The 24,141-nt window shown below is 42.3% G+C and overlaps 1 protein-coding gene across 5 annotated transcripts in view; it reads right to left on the bottom strand.

Annotated features, from left to right (window-relative positions):
* Positions 1–24,141, bottom strand: part of LOC121578114 (voltage-dependent L-type calcium channel subunit alpha-1D-like) — a 110,096-nt gene that overhangs the window by 30,230 nt on the left and 55,725 nt on the right. For all 5 annotated transcript variants that reach the window (XM_045223766.1, XM_045223765.1, XM_045223767.1 and 2 more), the window contains 19 exons: positions 22,863–22,889; positions 22,234–22,394; positions 16,730–16,955; positions 16,367–16,574; positions 15,763–15,883; positions 15,297–15,397; positions 15,123–15,156; positions 14,902–15,028; positions 14,677–14,806; positions 13,987–14,046; positions 9,152–9,258; positions 8,676–8,763; positions 6,733–6,840; positions 6,223–6,275; positions 5,833–5,979; positions 5,506–5,707; positions 3,935–4,093; positions 3,424–3,534; positions 1,574–1,657 (listed from right to left, as the gene is read on the bottom strand). In XM_045223766.1, coding sequence (XP_045079701.1) covers positions 1,574–1,657; positions 3,424–3,534; positions 3,935–4,093; positions 5,506–5,707; positions 5,833–5,979; positions 6,223–6,275; positions 6,733–6,840; positions 8,676–8,763; positions 9,152–9,258; positions 13,987–14,046; positions 14,677–14,806; positions 14,902–15,028; positions 15,123–15,156; positions 15,297–15,397; positions 15,763–15,883; positions 16,367–16,574; positions 16,730–16,955; positions 22,234–22,394; positions 22,863–22,889 — 2,254 coding nt within the window. The remainder of the gene's footprint in view (positions 1–1,573; positions 1,658–3,423; positions 3,535–3,934; positions 4,094–5,505; positions 5,708–5,832; positions 5,980–6,222; positions 6,276–6,732; positions 6,841–8,675; positions 8,764–9,151; positions 9,259–13,986; positions 14,047–14,676; positions 14,807–14,901; positions 15,029–15,122; positions 15,157–15,296; positions 15,398–15,762; positions 15,884–16,366; positions 16,575–16,729; positions 16,956–22,233; positions 22,395–22,862; positions 22,890–24,141) is intronic.

Raw genomic sequence — 24,141 nt, 5'->3', positions numbered from 1 at the left:
AGAGAGAGAGAGAGAGAGAGAGAGAGAGAGAGAGGGGGGATAGAGAGAGAGAGAGAGAGAGAGAGAGAGAGAGAGAGAGAGAGAGAGAGAGAGAGAGAGAGAGAGAGAGAGAGAGAGAGAGAGAGGGAGGGAGGGAGAGAGAGAGAGAGAGAGAGAGAGAGAGAGAGAGAGAGAGAGAGAGAGAGAGAGAGAGAGAGAGAGGGATAGAGTTGAGCAGTAAGGCTCTGCTACACTTCACCTATAAATAAGCACCTTTCCTGAATCTACTCAATATGAAAAACAATGTACGTGTGTGTGTGTGTGTGTTCATTGTCAGCGGATACATGTCTTTGACAAAGTCTGTGATATGTATTGATTAAATACATTATTGACATTATGTATGAGCACTGCACAGTGCTGTATGTGACCTAATAGAGCGTTACGTTAGTAAAGTTAAGTTGGTAGCAGTAGTTGTTAATAGAGCGCTGTCCATCAAGGCCATGCAGAGAAGAATGTTATAGCAGTAGTCTGTTACAGTAGTTCTAAGCAGTAGTCATCCAGCATTTTACCCTGTCTTGACACAATAACTATACCAGGCCAAGTACTGACTTAACCTGGTTATCTGATTAACAGATTACTCTCTAGCTTTGCTATAGCTTTTTTAATTACAATATTTCAGAACAATTCTTTGCAAATGCCTGTTTCTTTGACCAAGACGATAAAACACTAGATGACTAATTGTATTGAGTTTCTTAATCCATTTACACTGTAAATTGGGTCCCGAAGATAAAGTTGTTATGAAACAGATTTAACACGCAAAACAGGGAGATGGATCATTGCCATACTTGCCTCTACAAGTTTCTATGGAAACAGAATGAACAAGAGGTATAAGGGTTAGACAACCAAGCGGATACATAGCAACATCACACGGCTGTAACCCAACTATAGATCCCCATGGTTACAACGCGTGGGACACCTCTATCGGGAAACGTCCGTGTATACAGAGGCCTCGTAACAGCCGTTCAAACAATAAAACAATTAATCATATCATATCATACCATATAATACAGTACCACATTGTATAAGATCTGAGTAGCACAAAAACACAGAGCTAGGTAAAGGGGTTAATTTCAATAGTGAGAGTACATTTTTCAGACAGGACAGTACAGGACAAGAATCACAAGCCAACTGAAGCCTTACAGACAAAGCCAATTGATATATGACCTAAACATCATGTTATCAAAGAATGAGAAAAGCCAATAGGACCTATTCTACAGAGCATAATACAGTACATTTCCTAATCATCTATCTGTGAGTATTACTGTAAGTTAGGAGCAGCAGAATTGTAGTACCAACTAGCTAACATGGGGGCACTGTGGACCTAATGTAAAATAATAGAAATCATGAGGGGAGAGGGAGACTGATATGAGGAAGATGCTTGAATTTACTCTCTCAGTCTAATGTTTACTGAATGTAAGCCCAAGCAGCTTCCTCAATCTCAGGACACACTTGGGAATAATGGAGGAGCTAATGGCATTATGGCGTTATTGCAAGGCTTCAGTTCCACAAGAGAAGCAGAAAAGGTAGTACTTACATTAACTTCAGTGATAGCGATATCAACGACGCTACCAACTACAATTAAGGCATCAAACGTGTTCCACGCGTCAGTGAAATAGTGCTGTTAACGGAAGCCACAGCACACAAGGGGAATAGAGGGTGATGGAAAAGAAAGAGAGAGAAAACAGAGAAGATGACAGAGAGGCAATAATGTTATTGTGAAAGAGAGAGAGAGAGAGAGACAGAGAGAGACAGAGAGAGAGAGAGAGAGAGAGAGAGAGAGAGAAGAGAAGAGAAGAAGTGTGGATAGGATGATGTAGGGAGGCAGCAGGTAGGGCCAGAGAAGGAGAGAAAAAAGAAAAATAGAAAAGTAGCCATTAAGACCTGAGTAATCAATAACAGAGAGACTGAGTGGGGCCCTTTGGTAGCAGAGGAGCTGAAGTCAGCAGAAACAGCAGGCCATATAACCAAAGACCAGGGGGTGTATTCAGTGAGGTAAAACATCCAGCACGATGCAGATAGAAATGTAACAAACAAAGCAAATACAATTGCCTATTCTATCTGCCAGACAGTCATATCTGTTCTACACAATACTTTTCTATCTAAACGTTCTGTAATGGTACACCCTCTTGAACACACCCCAGAACAAAGAGACATAGGAGGGAAGACAGATGAGCGGGGACAGATCAGACGGGACAGATCAGGGGCGTGGCCAAGGAGGGTTGGGTGGGGCTTACTTACATCAATCTCACTGAGCACAATGTCTACTATGCTGCCCATCACCACCAGGGCGTCGAACACATTCCAGGCGTCCCCAAAATACCCCTGAGTGAGGTCAGGGGAGTAGGCAGGGGTTAGGTGGTGAGGTTAATACAAAATACTGTATTAACTTAGCTAATACTGGGCTACTGGGGTCATTTCAGTTACTTTCAAATGTTATCTGCATGTTTAATGAATCTATTCCACTGTACGACTGTATTGTAAATGACAGTATGTAATAAAACATGTTGACAGAACTACTGTATGTGAGCTCTAAATGTTGAGCTATTAGAAAGTTAGCTAGGTCAGTTGTTAGTGTTCCCAGGTATGCACTAGTAGGTGAGAGTCACAGAGAGACAGAGAGCGAGACAGAGAGAGAGACAGAGAGAGAGACAGAGAGAGAGAGACAGAGACAGATAGAGACAGAGAGAGAGACAGAGAGACAGAGAGAGACAGAGCGAGGGAGTGAGAGAGAGAAAGAGAGAGAGAGAGAGAGAGAGAGACAGAGAGAGCGAGAGAGAGAGAGAGAGAGAGAAAGACAGAGAGCGAGAGAGAGAGCGAGAGAGAGAGCGAGAGAGAGAGAGAGAGAGCAAGAGGGAGAGAGCGAGAAAGAGAGAGAGAGAGAGAGAGAGAGAGAGAGAGAGAGAGAGAGAGAGAGAGAGAGAGAGAGAGAGAGAGAGAGAGAGAGAGAGAGAGAGAGAGAGAGAGAGAGAGAGAGAGAGAGAGAGAGAGCGAGAGAGAGAGGGAGAGTCCTGTCTCTAGGCACTGCAGCACTTCACCACACCACTCAGTCTCTTACTGGGTCCCTGTCCTTCTTCTCAACACACAGCTGTGTGTGGGCCACCAGGTACAGTAGGGGGTAGGGAGGGGCAGGAGGGGGTAGGGAGGGGTGTAAACAAGTCAACAACTGTACTGTACACACAATAACCAAAGACACCTACAAACATAACAGGCACAGACAAAACACCAACAAAATAGACAAATTGGGATCTATGTGAGATGGGAGATGCACAACAATGTATGTGTGTGTGTGTCCGTCTGTGTGCACACATGCATGCATCTGTGTGTGTGTGTCTGTCTGCGAGTGTGTGTGTGTGTATGTGTGTGTGTGTGTGCGTGTGTCCTTACCCTTGGTTTGAAGGCGATGAGTTTGAGAACCATCTCTGCAGTGAAAACAGCAGTGAAGACCATGTTGAGGATGTCCATCACATAGTTAAATGTTGCAGACTGGCCATAGTGCTACAGGAGAGGGAGAGGGAGATAGATAGATGGAAAGGGAGGGAGGGAGAGGGAGAGAGAGAGAGAGAGAGAGAGAGAGAGAGAGAGAGAGAGAGAGAGAGAGAGAGAGAGAGAGAGAGAGAGAGAGAGAGAGAGAGAGAGAGAGAGAGAGAGAGAGAGAGAGAGAGAGAGAGAGAGAGAGAGAGAGAGAGAGAGAGAGATATATAGATAGATAGATAGATAGATAGATAGATAGATAGATAGATAGATAGATAGATAGATAGATAGATAGATAGATAGATAGATAGATAGAGAGGGAGGGAAGGAGAGCGACCAACATTTTTTATTTATAATAACCGGAGTATAATAACAAATGTTACTACAAGACTGTGGCCTCTGAATGGGTTGAGCTTCTTCTTACCTGCACAGCCAGGCATAGTGTGTTGAGCATGATGAGGACGAACATGATGTATTCAAACCCTGTGGAGTTGACCACGTACCAGAACTTATACTGGTAGGGGTTCTTAGGGATATACCTCCTCAACGGACGGGCTTTCAGGGCATACTCCACACACTGACGCTGTAGAGAGAACACACCCACACAGTTATTCATTACATACCTGTACACACAGTATAGTATACATCAGGGTTTCCGTTAGCCGCTAATAACCGGCTTTTGGCCAATTAAAACATTGAAAAGTCGTTAAATAAAATACTCAAAAAGACTAAAGGCTGTAATCACTGCCAAAGGTGCTTCAACAAGGTACTGAGTAAAGGGTCTGAATACTTATGTAAATAAGGTATTTCTGTTTTTTATTTTTAATACATTTGCAAAAAAATCTAAAAACCTGTTTTCGCTTTGTCATTATGTGGTATTGCATGTAGATTGATGAGGATTTTATTTTATTGTATCCATTTTAGAATAAGGCTGTACCGTAACTAAATGAGGACAAAGGGAAGGGGTCTGAATACTTTCCCAATGCACTGTATGTGCTAATTTGCATAATTTTGTGGAATTAAACTGGCTCGTGTGTACAGTATATTCGTTATGTTTCTTATTTATCACAAGCGTACAGCATACAGATACAGAGCCTTTGAGCGGAAAAAATGTCAGACAGTGCGAGATATTTTCATCTCTGTCACATGAAACCGCTCGCATGTGCGGTGCGTTTTGACAACGGTGTTTTCCCGTTCATTTCCCATCAACAAACATTCACACATAGTCTACTGCCATGTGCACATTGCTGCGCTCATAATGTGAAGAAATAATCGTTTATCAACGTTTTAAGATAAACGTTCTGATCTGTTGCATCAGACTCATTGCTTTTTAACGTTTTTATTTTTATGTAGCCTAGGCCTACTGGATGTATGAATTTGGGATCTATCGTCTCACAGCTGTCCCAGAGTCTGTTTGGAATAGGCTATTTCTTTCTCGCCAAGCTGACCAATAGAATAGGCAAACTTTTCTACTATGGGGGATAGTAGATTGGCATAGGCTAGTGATTTTGCTGTTCGTTACTCATCTTGTTGGCTGAGGAAAAGTACATGTGGACAGTTATTCTAACATCTACAAAGTGCTCATCAGAATTTGGTGAGAAGGACCGCACATCGTTGCATCCTCTGTTAATATGAATTACTATAATCTAAATTTGATTTCTGTCATTCTGAGCACCGTTGGTGGACGCCCTAATCAGGTTACTTACCCAATGCATATGGGTCCAGTAAATTTCTCAAATGTCAGGTCAATTTTAATGCTGCTGGTCAAATGTCTGGCGGCACATTTTCCTAACGGAAACCCTGGTATACACACAAACTGCATGGCAACACACTGAGAACACTAGTGTGGGGGCGGACCAGCAGACTAGACATGTAGTACCACAAAACTCATAGACACACATAGACACCACATGAACACACACGAACACATGCGCACGCACCCACACGTTTTGTTCTTCTAAACACACACACACACACACACATACAAGAACTGACCTGGTTCTTATCAAGCTCACAGTTCTTGTACTCTTTCTCTCCCTGCTCCTGGAAGGTGACGATGACGAAGCCGACGAAGATGTTCATCATGAAGAAAGCGATGATGATGATGTAGATAATGAAGAAGATGGAGATCTCGATGCGGTAGTTGTAGATGGGACCCAGGTTCTCCCTGTTCGAGTCTATGGCCTTGTACAGCAACCTGAGAGAGAGAAAGTGCGAGAGAGAAGAGAAAGAGCATTTTTGTTTAATTGCTATTTTTTATACGCAAAAATATGAACGTGTATAATATTGTATTTGAGTACAAAATATGAGAGTGTGTCTTACGAAGGCCAGCCCTCGAAGGTAGACACGGTGAAAAGAGCCATCATAGCCATCAGCACGTTGTCAAAGTTGAACTCGCTGTTGTGCCACACTCTCTTATGGATGGCCGGCTGGTTCACGTCCCCGTCCTTAAAATGGATGTAGGTGCCCCTGGGAGGTTAGAGGTCACAGGGGTTAGAGGTCAGAGGTCAGGATATAGGGTTAGGCCTATGATGTACAGTATATAAACAATATGAATATTGTGAATATGTATGTCTATGGGCAACATGCTCAAATCAAAGACACTACAGAACACATACTGTAGAGTAAATTAAAGTATTTATGGTACAATATGACTGGTGTCAGTTTACTGTATGTAGCTATAGATGGACAAATGTATCAAAAGCAACTGACTTGCATTCGTCTGGGCTGGACTTGGCTTCGTCTGTGCAGCGGTAAAACTTCCCCTGTGAAGCAAACACACACATCTTCTAAATGGTGCTGATATAAAATTAACCCTGGACACAGTGTCATTGTCTGGGATAGTGTCTACACACCAGGGTCTTATTAATTAGGACACACCGTAGCAAAATATTTTGCAACGGAAAATGAAAACAAGCATTTCATATTGGACGGGTTTCAGTGGTCCCCCGTGTTTCAGTCAGTTTTCTTCCAATTTGGTGTTACAGCGCTAACAGTGTTGTTAGGGTAATGTTATAGTACTGATCTTAGAACCAGTGTTACGGTGCTGACAGTGCTGTTACGGTAGTGTTATAGTACTGATCTTAGAACCAGTGTTACGGTGCTGACAGTGCTGTTACGGTAGTGTTATAGTACTGATCTTAGAACCAGTGTTACGGTGCTGACAGTGCTGTTACGGTAGTGTTATAGTACTGATCTTAGAACCAGTGTTACGGTGCTGACCTTAAAGAGCTGTACTCCTATGCAGGCGAACATGAACTGCAGCAGTGTGGTGACGATCATGATGTTACCGATGGTCCTGATGGCCACAAACACACACTGGACTACGTGCTGCAAGGGTCAAAGTAAAAATTTTAGCAGTCATTGAATGGTAAGATGGCATTACTTTGATGAAAGGTAAACAATATATGTAAAAGAAGAGGAAGAAGGAGCTATAGCAATGATACAGATGCGGGAACGATAACTTTTTTAAAAACCTGGTACAGGTTTTTGTAACAAACTATCACAAGTTTACTGCAGTTGTTCTACCAATACTGTGGCAAGTACTACAGTGATCCCCTGCTGATTTTGTACGTTTGTCCACTGACAAAGACATGATCAGTCTATAATTTTAATGGTAGGTTTATTTGAACAGTGAGAGACAGAATAACAACAAAAAAATCCAGAGAAATGCATGTCAAAAATGTTATAAATTGATTTGCATTTTAATGAGGGAAATAAGTATTTGACCCCTCTGCAAAACATGACTTAGTACTTGGTGGCAAAACCCTTGTTGGCAATCACAGAGGTCAGACATTTCTTGTAGTTGGCCACCAGGTTTGCACAAATCTCAGGAGGGATTTTGTCCCACTCCTCTTTGCAGATCTTCTCCAAGTCATTAAGGTTTCGAGGCTGACGTTTGGCAACTCGAACCTTCAACTCCCTCCACAGATTTTCTATGGGATTAAGGTCTGGAGACTGGCTAGGCCACTCCAGGACCTTAATGTGCTTCTTCTTGAGCCACTCCTTTGTTGCCTTGGCTGTGTGTTTTGGGTCATTGTCATGCTGGAATACCCATCCACGACCCATTTTCAATGCCCTGGCTTAGGGAAGGAGGTTCTCACCCAAGTTTTGACGGTACATGGCCCCGTCCATCGTCCCTTTGATGCGGTGAAGTTGTCCTGTCCCCTTCGCAGAAAAACACCCCCAAAGCATAATGTTTCCACCTCCATGTTTGACGGTGGGGATGGTGTTCTTGGGGTCATAGGCAGCATTCCTCCTCCTCCAAACACGGTGAGTTGAGTTGATGCCAAAGAGCTCGATTTTGGTCTCATCTGACCACAACACTTTCACCCAGTTCTCCTCTGAATCATTCAGACGTTTGTTGGCAAACTTCAGACGGGCCTGTATATGTGCTTTCTTGAGCAGGGGGACCTTGCGGGCGCTGCAGGATTTCAGTCCTTCACGGCGTAGTGTGTTACTTATTGTTTTCTTGGTGACTATGGTCCCAGCTGCCTTGAGATCATTGACAAGATCCTCCTGTGTAGTTCTGGGCTGATTCCTCACCGTTCTCATGATCATTGCAACTCCACGAGGTGAGATCTTGCATGGAGCCCCAGGCCGAGGGAGATTGACAGTTATTTTGTGTTTCTTCCATTTGCGAATAATCGCACCAACTGTTGTCACCTTCTCACCAAGCTGCTTGACGATGGTCTTGTAGCCCATTCCAGCCTTGTGTAGGTCTACAATCTTGTCATCCTTGGAGAGCTCTTTGGTCTTGGCCATGGTGGACAGTTTGGAATCTGATTGATTGCTTCTGTGGACAGGTGTCTTTTATACAGGTAACAAACTGAGATTAGCAGCACTCCCTTTAAGAGTGTGCTCCTAATCTCAGCTCGTTACCTGTATAAAAGACACCTGGGAGCCAGAAATCTTTCTGATTGAGAGGGGGTCAAATACTTATTACCCTCAAAATGCAAATCAATTTATAACATTTTTTACATGCGTTTTTCTGGATTTTTTTGTTGTTATTCTGTCTCTCACTGTTCAAATAAACCTACCATTAAAATTATAGACTGATCATTTCTTTGTCAGTGGGCAAACGTACAAAATCAGCAGGGGATCAAATACTTTTTTCCCTCACTGTATGATACATGAAGAGAAGGAGTAGGAGGTTTACAGTCTACCTTGAGACCTTTGGCTCTGTTGATGGCCCTCAGGGGCCGAAGCACACGCAGGACCCTCAGAATCTTCACCACTGAGATGGCAGAGGACCTAAATGTCATCACAGGAACTTACTGTCAGAAACAAACTTGCACTCTCTAAATACAACCATTCATTGCCATATCTAACCTGACCATATAAATTAAAAATGATGTGTTAGGACAGTGTGCAAGAGAGACGAAACAGAGACAGAGGACAGAGGGAGAGAGCGAGATGAATATGAGGATGAAGAGATAGATAGCAGAGTGAGAGAGAGAAAAAAAAAGAGAGAGAGAGAGAGAGAGAGAGAGAGAGAGAGAGAGAGAGAGAGAAAGAGAGAAAGAGAGAAATAGAGAGCAAGAGAGAGAAAGAAAGAAAGAAAAAAAGAAAGAAAGAAAGAAAGAAAGAAAGAAACATAGGAAAGTAATAGTGTGGGTGGAGGGTAGCAGCATGTACTGACTGGATGCAGAAGGAGACCAGGGAGACCCCCACCACCAGCAGATCCAGCAGGTTGAAGGTGTTCCTACAGAACGCTCCTTTATGGAGGAACGCCCCATATGTGGTCATCTGGAGGGAAGGGCAACAGACAATAAGTTAGAGGGGTAACAGACAATAAGAAATACACACAAATACACACATTAACACAAACACAGAGACATACACACAACCCACTGGGCACAAACTGGTTGAATCAACGTTGTTTCAACAGAATTTGTCATCATATTGTGATGTGGAATCTACGTAGAAAATACTTTGGATTTGAAAAAAGTCACCAACTGTTGTTTGAGGGTGAAATTTCAACCACAGGATTATGTCATCATGGTAAAAAAGATTTCCACATAGACAAACCTTGCATGAAATATGTTGAATTTGTACCTTTAAAACAAGGTCAGATCTTCAACGTTACATCCACTATCAGAAAAAAATATATATAGGCTGGGCAGCACCTCGTACTGGAGAATGTATCTACAGTGAGGGAAAAAAGTATTTGATCCCCTGCTGATTTTGTACGTTTGCCCACTGACAAAGACATGATCAGTCTATACTTTTAATGGTAGGTTTATTTGAACAGCGAGAGACAGAATAACAACAAAAAAATCCAGAAAAACGCATGTCAAAAATTTTATAAATTGATTTGCATTTTAATGAGGGAAATATATATTTGACCCCTCTGCAAAACATGACATAGTACTGGTGGCAAAACCCTTGTTGGCAATCACAGAGGTCAGATGTTTCTTGTAGTTGGCCACCAGGTTTGCACACATCTCAGGAGGGATTATGTCCCACTCCTCTTTGCAGATCTTCTCCAAGTCATTAAGGTTTCGAAGCTGACTTTTGGCAACTCAAACCGTCAGCTCCCTCCACAGATTTTCAATGGGATTAAGGTCTGGAGACTGGCTAGGCCACTCCAGGACCTTAATGTGCTTCTTCTTGATCTACTCCTTTGTTGCCTTGGCTGTGTGTTTTGGGTCATTGTCATGCTGGAATACCAATCCACGACCCATTTTCAATGCTCTGGCTGAGGGAAGGAGGTTGTCACCCAAGATTTGACGGTACAAGGCCCCGTCCATCGTCCCTTTGATGCGGTGAAGTTGTCCTGTCCCCTTAGCAGAAAAACACCCCAAAGCATAATGTTTCCACCTCCATGTTTGACGGTGGGGATGGTGTTCTTGGGGTCATAGGCAGCATTCCTCCTCCTCCAAACATGGCGAGTTGAGTTGATGCCAAAGAGCTTGATTTTGGTCTCATCTGACCACAACACTTTCACCCAGTTCTCCTCTGAATCATTCAGATGTTCATTGGCACACTTCAGACGGGCCTGTATATGTGCTTTCTTGAGCATGGGGACCTTGCGGGCACTGCAGGATTTCAGTCCTTCACGGCGTAGTGTGTTACCAATTGTTTTCTTGGTGACTATGGTCCCAGCTGCCTTGAGATCGTCGACAAGATCCTCCCGTGTAGTTTTGGACTGATTCCTCACCGTTCTCATGATCATTGCAACTCCACGAGGTGAGATCTTGCATGGAGCCCCAGGCCAAGGGAGATTGACAGTTATTTTGTGTTTCTTCCATTTGCGAATAATTGCAACAACTGTTGTCACCTTCTCACCAAGCTGCTTGGCGATGATCTTGTAGCCCATTCCAGCCTTGTGTAGGTCTACAATCTTGTCCCTGACATCCTTGGAGAGCTCTTTGGTCTTGGCCATGGTGGAGAGTTTGGAATCTGATTGATTGATTGCTTCTGTGGACAGGTGTCTTTTATACAGGTAACAAGCTGAGTTTAGGAGCACTCCCTTTAAGAGTGTGCTCCTAATCTCAGCTCGTTACCTGTATAAAAGACACCTGGGAGCCAAAAATCTTTCTGATTGAGAGGGGGTCAAACACTTATTTCCCTCATTAAAATGCAAATGAATTTATAACATTTTTGACATGCGTTTTTCTGGATTTTGTTGTTGTTATTCTGTCTCGCACTGTTCAAATAAACCTACCATTAAAATTATAGACTGATTATTTCTTTGTCAGTGGGCAAACGTACAAAATCAGCAGGGGATCAAATACTTTTTTCCCTCACTGTATCTACAGCTATCCTTTGGTCTCCCATTAAGGGTTTTAACCAAGCCCAGCCCTGCTTAGCTAAGATATTTGTCATGACTATTACTAATGTGCTATCGTGAGTATGATTGTTGTGCGATCTCCACTTAACAACAAAATAGATTCACTGTTGCTATCGAAGTCATTCCAAAGGGTAGGTTTAACAGAGCAAATTAAATGTGACCATACTTTATCACTCATATATCATCAATGATGCTATTTAGGACTATATTGCATTTGCAAAGTCATCAACAACTATTATTTCAATTCAACACAGATTTAAACTAAAAATACACAATACAATAGGCCTAGGGTTTCAAGCTCTGGTTGATTTAAAATGTAATTATATTTAGTGATATTGAATTGTGTTTGGTTCTCAATGCAACCAAATATCAACATTTGATGGAGATGGATCTTCTGCTTGGATAGTTCCATCTGTGCCACTGACTTAGTCTGGCTTTAATTCCATTTTGTCTACAAATTAATAATTGATGTTTAAGGAGAATTTATCTTCTGCTTGGATAGCTGGTTGCGTTGACAACAAACACAATTCAATAAAATACAGCCTATTAACTTGTCGACAAGCTAACAAATTATATGTTGGATTCACGTCTCCAACTCAACCAAAAGTTAAAGTTAAAGAATGGGATTTAAGCCAGTGGCTCAGATGGAACTATCCAAGCAGATACATTTCCTTTAAATGTTGATATTTGGTTGCGTTGTCAACCAAACACAATTCAATATTACTTTTGTAATACAGTAAAAGTCTACCTTACAAACTAATGTAACATTCAACCTTAAAATGTGTAACACACCCATGGTCACATTTTGAGGTTATTGCAACTATAAAGTTCTTCTTATGTAATAATTTAAAGCGTGCATGTCCAAGATAACAGGTCGTCGCAGGTCTGTGGAAATCTTGGAATTTGGTTGTGCTTTTAGATGGTTGAAAGCATAGTGATAACACATTGGAAATGCAACTAATTTTGGCTGTGTTTGTGAGTGGGTGAATATAGGTTGTAATCTCATTGATCATTGTCTCAACCAAATATTACCCAGTTTTCCACGTTGAAATGACGTGGAGACCCCAGTGAGAAGTACACAACACCACAAGACAAACAGACACACCTACATAGATAAAGGAGTAGAAACAGCAATAATACAGCACTCACTCTAACACACACCCACGTACACCCACATCATTCCACACTCTTGTAGATCACTCTATTTCAGGGTGGCGAGCTCAGACTCCATCGCAGCTACCATCGCCACCCCACGGCACCCTGGTACATGAATGTAGTAGTAAATCATTCATTTCCCAATCCGCTAATAACAGGGTACCTCGCAGCAATAAAACATGCAGTTATTATGTCTACTACCTGAGAGGAACGATAGGATCGAACGCTCTAGCGATTGGAAAACCGAATCCCCTTACTGACACATTCATGTATGGCCGTTTCCCTTAAAGCACATTCCTTCATGTTCTTTAATAGCTCATAATATAAAGGGGATGATAAAGCAGCTCCCACTTAAAAACGTCAGACTTCAGCAGGCAGAGAAATAAACAACCCAGCAAAAGGAAGTCTTGTTCAAATCATAAAAGTAAAGTTCATCGTCCTGAGTGCATGTAAATGTAGAGACCAGTAGAACCTCCAGCGAGGGAGGGAGTAAAGAGCTAACTGAGAGTTCTAAACGAGAATGCAGGGTATTGCTAACGCAGCAGGACCAAGCTGAGCCGGGACGTGTTCATTAGGCACCAAACTGAAAAAAACGGACTGAAACAGGGAGGGACTACCTGAACTGGTCCAATAAGAAATGCTAGTTTTCGTATTCCGTTGCAAAACATGTTGCTACGGTTTGCCCTAATGAATACGACCCTGGACAGGACTGTGCAGGTTAGGTCTACCCTCTTAACGGTTCTGGAGGAAACACTACATTTCTATGCACTCAGTCAGTCAGGGGAAAGCCCATGCTCCACATGAACATGGTTGGTTTGCCCCCTCTTTTATGGCTTAGTATCTGAATAGCAGTCAGTCAGTATGAGATAGAGGCATGGAGTTGGCTTTGACTGGAGATGGCCTTAGATGTTTGTTTTTAAACTACCCCAAAACTCCCCCAATGACTTCAGGGTCAACTTCAGTCAAAGCTACATGTTTGAAACAGTGCATTGATAGCTGTTTCCTTGCACAAAGAGTTGCATCATTTTTTGAGAGTTACACAAAATTGTGTCGTCGGTCGAAATTCCAAAAACCTTTTCAACTCAAACGTGACAAACATGATGACACCAATCTGGGTTAGTTTGTGTCTGATTCCTTCCTGGATTATTAGTTTCTTGATTAGTGGAAATTGAACAACTCTTGTGTTAGTTAGTGTATGTGTAGTAGTAGTTGTAAGTGAGTTAGCTAATGATGACAATCTAAAAGTTAAAAGAGGTGCCATGGAGAAAAAAGAGAAAGAATAGAAACTGAAAACCAAACAAGGCAGGTAGTACTGTGGTGGCAGCAGGTGACACACAAGGAGAGAATGCAATAAGGCTCTCTGTCGTCATTAACGGGGGTTACCTTCAACATGATCTCAAATGTAAACATACTAGTGAAGACATAATCTGCATAGCCTAGGACCTGGAAGGCAACCAGACGTTTGGGAGTGTTACTGTGGGGGGCAGTTAGTTGACAGCACAGAGAGGCGGACACAGGCCATTTACCTTCAACAGGATCTCAACAGTAAAGATAGCCGTGAAAGCATAGTCAAAGTAACCAAGTATCTGCAAAAAGCAACGTACATGTTTAACAACAATTATACAGGTTATGCAGCATATGTTCATCAAAGACATTAGAAAAACAAGTGAGAGTGGGATAATCCATGTGTGCAGGAAAGAGCATAGGAAATTACTTAGTATGCATAAACAGAACATCAACAGTATTCATATAAATGAATCAAATCCATGTACGGTAGATTACAATATATTTTATAATACAGTATCTATTCATCATATAGTTTCATTGAGAGCATCTGCATGATGTCATCCACCCACTACCACAATGATATCATCTTTAAGTTCCCGCAGCTTGAGCTTGAGGTTAAGTTAGTATGATGAGTTGAAATAACGAAACTCAAGTCAATGAACCTGCTGCCTCCGAGCATCATGGGGAAAAGTTCAGGAAAGAGTTATCTTTACCACGGTACTCTGTTAGTGTCTCTCAAGTTAACATCAATCGCAACAAACTAAATCACTAAATCAAGGTAAATAATTAACCTTAAAATAATGTTACAAGTCAATACAGAATTTGTCTTCACTGTACGTACTATGTACTACTACAAAGCCTATCAGTTGAAAATCAATTGCTGTATACCGTGTGTTCCTCTAACCTAGACAGAAGGTTCCTGTACTTACAATGTTGCGAGCAGAGAAGTTGCGTATGGGGTCCTCTGCAGCGAGGGAGACAGAGCTGAGCATGATGAAGACCAAGATGAGGTTGGTGAAGATGTGGTGATTGATGAGTTTATGACATCCCACCCGGATCCTGAGGAGAACAACAGACATTACACACATCTCTGAGAACAGGCTCAAGAACAGCCACTTGATGTATGTGTGTGTGTGTGTGTGTGTGTGACCTACGGGTTGGTCTTGCTGAAGATAAAGAAGGCGGTGCCATCAGGGATGGGAGTGATCTTCTCCTTCTTGACCAGTTCAGAGATGGGTGGGCGTGGCCCTGCTGGAACCTCCGGCTCCTCCTCCTCCTCTGCTGCACAGACAGGCACACACACAGTGAGACAGATCACACACACACACACACACACACACACACACACCCCCGCGGGCCTGTTCTCTAGATGTACCTGCAGCATTCTCCTCTTCCTCCTCCACTGGCACCTGTATCCAAAATAAGTGTCATAATTTAGTTTTTAACGTGTATTTTAAACTATTTCATAGCATCACACGTGATGTGTTTCACATGTATACAATGACACTGAATAAACCTGAAGCACAATAAGTCTGGGATGGAGTTTTACCTCTTCCTTTTTCACTTCCTTTTTGTCTCGCGGAGCATTGAGAGACTCTGCGTCTCCCAAGTTGTCCACAGCGATAGCCAAGAAGACGTTCAGCAGGATGTCTGAGCAAAGGGTTCAGTCAAGGACAAAAGGAAGACACTGACACAGAACCTTCAGAATAGGAACAGAGAGAAAAGCAGTGCTTGTGTCCAAGTCAGAAATGTTCAATGCTGGATGGGAGGAAACGGCCCAGGAGAAGATGGTTATTGTGTTTGGGCTAATACAAACCTCCCAACTCTGGAGTGTCTGGATTAGAGGAGGCTGTTTTGGGTGGGTTTTATATGTTTGATACCATCCCATTCATACCATTCCAGCCATTACAATCAGCTCCTATATCTCCTCCCACCAGCCTCCTCTGGAACCTAGGTGAGCGCAGATTGTGATTATTTGGGCTGTTGATAGGATGAGTGTTGTAAAGAAAGGATACAGTTTCCGCAGATGAAGAGGATGATGAAGTAGAAGGAGACGATCATCCCTGAGGAGGAAGGGCCGCCGTATGCCATGATGCCGTCATACATCACAGCGTTCCAGTCTTCACCTGTTAGGATCTGGACACAACACACCCAAATACACTCAATCATATTGGATGCTGCACAGATAGAGGCCCTACAATTCATATGTAATTTTATGGATACACATACAGCATACACTGGTAGTACAACATAACATACTGTACAGTACATAACATATATAGACTATGGGACATCTTACTCTAGTTATGTAACACACAACATAAAAAAAACACAAAAAAACAACAACATACAGCATAAACAAACACACACTCACCTATTGTGGAAAAATGCATTTAAAATATAGGGAGCATTACTTTTTTCACCGCGAGCGGCGATCAGTGTTTACCCATCTGTATTCTACCACTACCTCGTTGGGTTAGCCCCTATGTCATGATGTCATCACCAGGAGGCTCTCCTTATATACAACATTCACTAAATACCGGTAGCTCATGAGGTTCTAGATATAAGTGTGTGTGTGTGTGAGAGAGAGAACACCCCCACACTGTACTGTTCACACACCTGAAACACAGTGAGCAGTGCCTGGGGGAAGTTATCGAAGGTGCTCCTCTTGGTCTGTGTCTCGTCGAAGTTGAACTTGCCTCCGAACACCTGCATGCCCAGCAGGGAGAAGATGATGATGAAGAGGAAGAGGAGGAGGAGCAGGGAGGCGATGGACTTCATGGAGTTGAGCAGCGATGCCACCAAGTTACTGAGAGACTGCCAGTGACTGAAGAACAGAGAGATGGTAAGGCCAAATCACACACACACACACACACACACATGCATACATACACATAGGCACATACGCACACACACACACGCACACAAAGAGATCAGTGTCTAGAGGCGACTTCACCCTACTCCACATTACAGTGGTCTCACCGTGTGACCTTGAAGATCCTGAGCAGGCGGACACAGCGGAACACAGAGATGCCGAGAGGAGACATGATGGCCAGCTCCACCAGGATGGTCTCTGTGATGCCTCCACACACTACAAAGCAGTCGAAGCGGTTGAACAGGGACACGAAGTAGGCCTGCAGGCCCAGACTGTACATCTTGGTCATCATCTCACACGTAAAACATCCCAGCAGAACCTTGTTTGCCACGTCTGGAACACCAGGACAGAGGGAGGTGTCAGTCAATATAACACATTAACACAGTATAAACTAGAAAGGTAATTTTCCATGAAGATAAATTGTGTGACTTGCTTCAGTTGGCCAAAATTATTTTTATTGTAGTCAAAGAAATGTTGAAAAATTAAGGCTAGTGTTTTAGTAGAAGTAGTGACTGCAGTAGTGGTGGATGTAGTGACTGTAGTAGTAGTAGTGGTAGCAGTAGCATTAATAGTACTAGCATTATTATTAGTAGCAGTAGTAGTAGCAGTAGTAGTAGTAGTAGTAGTGAGTGTGGTAGTAGTAGGCCTTATAGTAGTAGTAGGTTAATATATAGAGTGGTATTGTGAAGGAAGGCACACTAACTACAGTGAGGGAAAAAGGTATTTGATCCCCTGCTGATTTTGTACATTTGCCCACTGACAAATACATGATCAGTCTATAATTTTAATGGTAGGTTTATTTGAACAGTGAGAGACAGAATAACAACAAAAAATCCAGAAAAAAGCATTTCAAAAATGTTATACATTGATTTGCATTTTAATGAGGAAAATAAGTATTTGACCCCTCTGCAAAACATGACTTAGTACTTGGTGGCAAAACCCTTGTTGGCAATCACAGAGGTCAGACGTTTCTTGTAGTTGGCCACCAGGTTTGCACACATCTCAGAAGGGATTTTGTCCCACTCCTCTTTGCAGATCTTCTCCAAGTCATTAAGGTTTCGAGGCTGACGTTTGGCAACTCGAACCTTCAGCTCCCTCCACAGATTTTCTATGGGATTAAGGTCTGGAGACTGGCTAGGCCACTCGAGGACCTTAATGTGCCTCTTCTTGAGCCACTCCTTTGTTGCCTTGGCCGTGTGTTTTGGGTCATTGTCATGCTGGAATACCCATCCACGACCCATTTTCAATGCCCTGGCTTAGGGAAGGAGGTTCTCACCCAAGATTTGACGGTACGTGGCCCCGTCCATCGTCCCTTTGATGCGGTGAAGTTGTCCTGTCCCCTTAGCAGAAAAACACCCCCAAAGCATAATGTTTCCACCTCCATGTTTGACGGTGGTGAAGGTGTTCTTGGGGTCATAGGCAGCATTCCTCCTCCTCCAAACACGGCGAGTTGAGTTGATGCCAAAGAGCTCGATTTTGGTCTCATCTGACCACAACACTGTCACCCAGTTCTCCTCTGAATCATTCAGATGTTTATTGGCAAACTTCAGACGGGCCTGTATATGTGCTTTCTTGAGCAGGGGGACCTTGCGGGCGCTGCAGGATTTCAGTCCTTCACGGCGTAGTGTGTTACCAATTGTTTTCTTGGTGACTATGGTCCCAGCTGCCTTGAGATCATTGACAAGATCTTCCCGTGTAGTTCTGGGCTGATTCCTCACCGTTCTCATGATCATTGCAACTCCACGAGGTGAGATCTTGCATGGAGCCCCAGGCCAAGGGAGATTGACAGTTATTTTGTGTTTCTTCCACTTGCGAATAATCGCACCAACTGTTGTCACCTTCTCACCAAGCTGCTTGGCGATGGTCTTGTAGCCCATTCCAGCCTTGTGTATGTCTACAATCTTGTCCCTGACATCCTTGGAGAGCGCTTTGGTCTTGGCCATGGGGAGTTTGGAATCTGATTGATTGATTGCGTCTGTGGACAGGTGTCTTTTATACAGGTAACAAGCTGATATTAGGAGCACTCCCTTTAAGAGTGTGCTCCTAATCTCAGCTCGTTACCTGTATAAAAGACACCTGGGAGCCAGAAATCTTTCTGATTGAGAGGGGGTCAAATACTTATTTCCCTCATTAAAATGCAAATCAATTTATAACAGTTTTTACATGCGTTTTTCTGGATTTTGTTGTTGTTATTCTGTCTCTCACTGTTCAAATAAACCTACCATTAAAATTATAGACTGATCATTTCTTTGTCAGTGGGCAAATGTACAAAATCAGCAGGGGATCAAATACTTTTTTCCCTCACTGTATACGTCAGAAGTAAGTGGAATTTCTAGTGGTCTTGCTGAAGCAAGTCACATTAATTAGTGGTTCTCATTCTTAGAATGTGCTCCCCCAGTGATATAATTAGAAATGTCAGAATTGCCCATTACATGGCAGTTAATTCAACAGTGGGAAAGTTAACGTAATGAAAGTAGTTGATGCGGTTAGTATAACAGCTGTATCGTTTGATTGGTAGAAGATATTTCTGTTGTATTTCAAATTTGAATAGCAGATAAACACACCAAGATGTAATACACAGTAAGTTGTTATGTAAGTCGTTTGGAAAGTGGCCTAAATTTCAGTTGACACATTTTTAGAGAAAATGTAATTGATGTGGTTACTAAAACAGCTGTATCGTTTGATAGGTAGAATATATTTCTGTTCTGATTCAACATTTTAATAGTAGACTGATTTCATACCTTTTCCAACGGTTGGGAAAGTGGTAAAAAGAGCTGATTTGTGTCAAAAGTTACATTGGTTATTAATTGTCTAATTCTTAGAATGTGCTCCCCCAGTTCTATAATTAAGCAATAATGCCTGACAAGGTGTGGTATATTGGCCAGTATACATTTACATATACATCATTTAGCAGACGCTCGACTTACCACGCCTAAAGGCTGTTCTTACACACAACACAAAGTGGAGTGCCTGGATACAGCCCTTAGCAGTGGTATATTGGCCATATACCACAAACCCCAGAGTTGTCTTATTGCTATTATAAACCGGTTACCAACATTAATATAACAGTAAACAAGTAGTTTTGCATCATCCTCGTGATATATTGTCTGATATACACACAGCCAATCAGCATCCAGGACCCAAACTAACTGGTTTATAATTAGACATTTCTGAAAGTTCCATGGCAGTTAATTCAACAGTGGGAAGTTAGCTTAATGAAAGTAGTTGATGCGGTTAACTAAAACAGCTGTAACTCTTGATTGGTAGAAGTTATTTCTGTTCTTTTCAGATTTGAACAACAGAGAAAGAGAACAATACTTCGTATGCTCTTTTTTGTCAAAGTTTTTGGGAAGGTGGTTAAAATATCCGTTTTTAAAAGTAGAGTTTAATTTTTTACTTGGTTACTAAAACAGCTGTATTGTTTTTTTTGTGATTACTGATCAATTCATTTATATATTTATAATTAGTATGTTTTGTTATCTGTTTTAACAAACCTTTTTATTTTTGTACTTATGTATTGTATATACTTTTTTGTGGTGTGGTTTTCATATAAGCCCTTGGGCTTCCAACAACACCTGCACACCGTTTTTTTATTTTTATTTGTATCTGTATTGTTGTCTATCACTTGTTTTCTTTTGTGCAAACAAATACAACTAAAACTAAATTGGTAGAAAACATTTTAGTTCTGATTTCAGATTTGAATAGCAGAGAAGTAGACTAAAGCCCGGTTCAGCTACAACAAACAACATGGTTTTACGCAGTTTTAGAACATTTGCTTGATCTGAACGGTCTATTTTTAGAACGTCTCATGTCGGCTGCTTGATTTTCCCACATGTCAAATCTTAGCTAAAGACTGGCGATGAGACAGATCCATTTAGCCAATCAAAGAACAGTGCGCTGACGTTCTGTCTGTGTTTAGACAAGCAGCTAGCAAGTCAAGCAGACAGCTAGCTAGCTCTTTTGCTGCAGTAATAGCTAGCTTGCTAATATTTCTCTATCAAGTCACGAAGTGTGCCCTGTTTCTGGAGCATGTATTTAATGATACTCGTTCGCTACAACACCATGCTACAACAAGTGGCAACTTTGTTTCAAAGTTTCACCACATCATTGTAAAAAGAGTCACGTTATAGTGGAATCGTTCTCGACCATGCATCTCGTCTTTTTGATCTGAATGTCCCGTCTTTAGTCAGCTGTTTTACAACACACAATTCTAAAACTAGCTAATTTTGTCTCGTCTCATCTCTCCTTATGTCGGCTGTTGTATCTGAACCGGGTTTAAGATTTCATACGCTCAAAGTTTTTATCTAAGTTGTTGGGAAAGTGGTCAAAGTAGCTGATTTGTGTCAAAAGTCACATTGTTTACATTAAAGTGGATTACGTTTTTTGGGATTACAAAAAGCTTAATAGTTTAAAAATTATAAAAGGTATCAAAACGTTGTACAGTGTTGGTCAAAAGTTTTGAGAATGACACAAATACTAATTTTCACAAAGTCTGCTGCCTCAGTTTTGATGATGGCAATTTGCATATACTCCAGAATGTCATGAAGAGTGATCAGATGAATTGCAATTAATTGCAAAGTCAACACTGCAAATGTTGACTCTTTGTATAAACTTAATGTAATTGACAATAAAAGCCTTTGACACTTATGGAATGCTTGTAATTATACTTCAGTATACCATAGTAACATCTGACAAAAATATCTCATAACACTGAAGCAGCGAACTTTGTGAAGACCAATACTTGTGTCATTCTCAAAACTTTTGACCACGACTGTATGTAAGCAAACTATTCCAGACCAGTCTACATGTTTTAAAGTTTTAATAGCTTTTCTAGCTTAAATGGTGTAAGAGGAGTAGTGGTACAAATAATAACTTTAATAAAAAGTCAGAAATAAGTACAAGATTTAAAGTGTGACTGCTGAAGCAAGTCACACGAAAAATACAATTGATACCATAGTTAAGGCCAGGAGTTTTTCCTTACCACCTGACCTGACCTGGAAGTAGTTCTGGCCTAGTCTCTTTTCACAGCTGCCACGGAGCGCCATGAGTCTGGCAAGTGAGACTACTCTGGGCCTTAGTTATAGAGTATAACTATGGGCCTGAAGTTTTGCTGGTCAGGTCACGTGGTCAGGAAAAACTGGTAGCCAGTGTGTGGTGTAGTAGACCCATGCCCTGTACTGGAGTGAGCCAGTCAGGCTGGTTGTAGTGTATTTACCCTGTACTGAAGTGAGCCAGTCAGGCTGGTTGTAGTGTATTTACCCTGTACTGGAGTGAGCCAGTCAGGCTGGTTGTAGTGTATTTACCCTGTACTGGAGTGAGCCAGTCAGGCTGGTTGTAGTGTATTTACCCTGTACTTGAGTGAGCCAGTCAGGCTGATTGTGGCGCATTAACCCTGTACTTGAATGAGCCAGTCAGGCTGATTGTGGCGTATTAACCCTGTACTTGAGTGAGCCAGTCAGGCTGATTGTAGTGCACTAACCCTGTACTGGAGTGAACCAGTCAGGCTGGTTGTAGTGTATTTACCCTGTACTTGAGTGAACCAGTGAGGCTGATTGTGGCGTATTAACCCTGTACTTGAGTGAGCCAGTCAGGCCGATTGTAGTGCACTAACCCTGTACTTGAGTGAGCCAGTCAGGCTGCATGTAGTGCTCTGAGGAGATGGTGAGAGTGTTGAGAAACACCAGGATGATCACCAGCCAATAAAAAGGCACTGATTTCACCGCCAACCGGCACTTCCTGCGGCAGAACCTGTTCCAGCGACGCCAGCGCCGACTGTGAGACAGGAAGTGATGTCAGTAAAAGGAGACCAGTAGGGGAGGTTTTCATTGAAGGGTGGGGGGGGCACCGTGTTCAAAGAATATTAGAAGAAAACTTGGGAAAGAGAAGTCAATGAACTTTGAAAGAACTTTGGGAGAGGGAGAGCGCAGCATAGCATGCAGTATAAATCACAAAGTATAAAAACACTGCATAAGGCTGCAGCGCCTCCAGTTCCTCCCGATGCCCCAGATTATATGCTGACTTGTTTAAAGGGGAGTTGGAGTTGATTTATTACCTGCAGACTCATTAAAGCTGACTCCAGAGAACAGAACAGCACATACAGTAGAGAAACCTAAAGCAAGCATTTATCTACAGAAATAACAGACGTCACTACTTCATGCAGAAAAAGAACACTTTTACTGTACAGACCGCTGCTGCATGCATCGAGCAAGGACACATGCGAGGTAAGGTGATTTCACTGACCTGAACTTTGACTTAGAAATTTTTTGACTGGAAAAATCAAGACGTTTATAATAAATGTCAGTTTAGCTTGCTGACTGCAGGATATTCATAAATGTAGTACAAAGCCACATACAGTGGGGGAAAAAAGTATTTGATCCCCTGCTGATGTTGTACGTTTGCCCACTGACAAAATAAATGATCAGTCTATAATTTTAATGGTAGGTTTATTTGAACAGTGAGAGACAGAAAAACAACAAAAAAATCCAGAAAAACGCATGTCAGAAATGTTATAAATTTATTTGCATTTTAATGAGGGAAATAAGTATTTGACCCCTCTGCAAAACATGACTTAGTACTTGGTGGCAAAACCCTTGTTGGCAATCAGAGGTCAGACGTTTCTTGTAGTTGGCCACCAGGTTTGCACACATCTCAGGAGGGATTTTGTCCCACTCCCCTGGCTTAGGGAAGGAGATTCTCACCCAAGATTTGACGGTACATGGCCTTGTCCATCGTCCCTTTGATGCGGTGAAGTTGTCCTGTCCCCTTAGCAGAAAAACACCCCTGAAGCATAATGTTTCCACCTCCATGTTTGACGGTGGGGATGGTGTTCTTGGGGTCATAGGCAGCATTCCTCCTCCTCCAAACATGGCGAGTTGAGTTGATGGCAAAGAGCTCGATTTTGGTCTCATCTGAACACAACACTTTCACCCAGGTCTCCTCTGAATCATTCAGATGTTCATTGGCAAACTTCAGACGGGCCTGTATATGTGCTTTCTTGAGCAGGGGGACCTTGCGGGCGCTGCAGGATTTCAGTCCTTCACGACGTAGTGTGTTACCAATAGTTTTCTTGGTGACTATGGTCCCAGCTGCCTTGAGATCATTGACAAGATCCTCCCGTGTAGTTCTGGGCTGATTCCTCACCGTTCTCATGATCATTGCAACTCCACGAGGTGAGATCTTGCATGGAGCCCCAGGCCGAGGGAGATTGACAGTTCTTTTGTGTTTCTTCCATTTGCGAATAATCGCACCAACTGTTGTCACCTTCTCACCAAGGTGCTTGGCGATGGTCTTGTAGCCCATTCCAGCCTTGTGTAGGTCTACAATCTTGTCCCTGACATCCTTGGAGAGCTCTTTGGTCTTGGCCATGGTGGAGAGTTTGGAATCTGATTGATTGATTGCTTCTATGGACAGGTGTCTTTTATACAGGTAACAAGCTGAGATTAGGAGCACTCCCTTTAAGAGTGTGCTCCTAAACTCAGCTCGTTACCTGTATAAAAGACACCTGGGAGCCAGAAATCTT

This window comes from Coregonus clupeaformis, chromosome 12 (assembly GCF_020615455.1).
Source record: "Coregonus clupeaformis isolate EN_2021a chromosome 12, ASM2061545v1, whole genome shotgun sequence".
Lineage (NCBI taxonomy): Eukaryota > Metazoa > Chordata > Actinopteri > Salmoniformes > Salmonidae > Coregonus > Coregonus clupeaformis.
The sequence above is the reverse complement of the archived record's forward strand: the minus strand, read 5'-3'. Positions and strand labels throughout refer to the sequence as shown.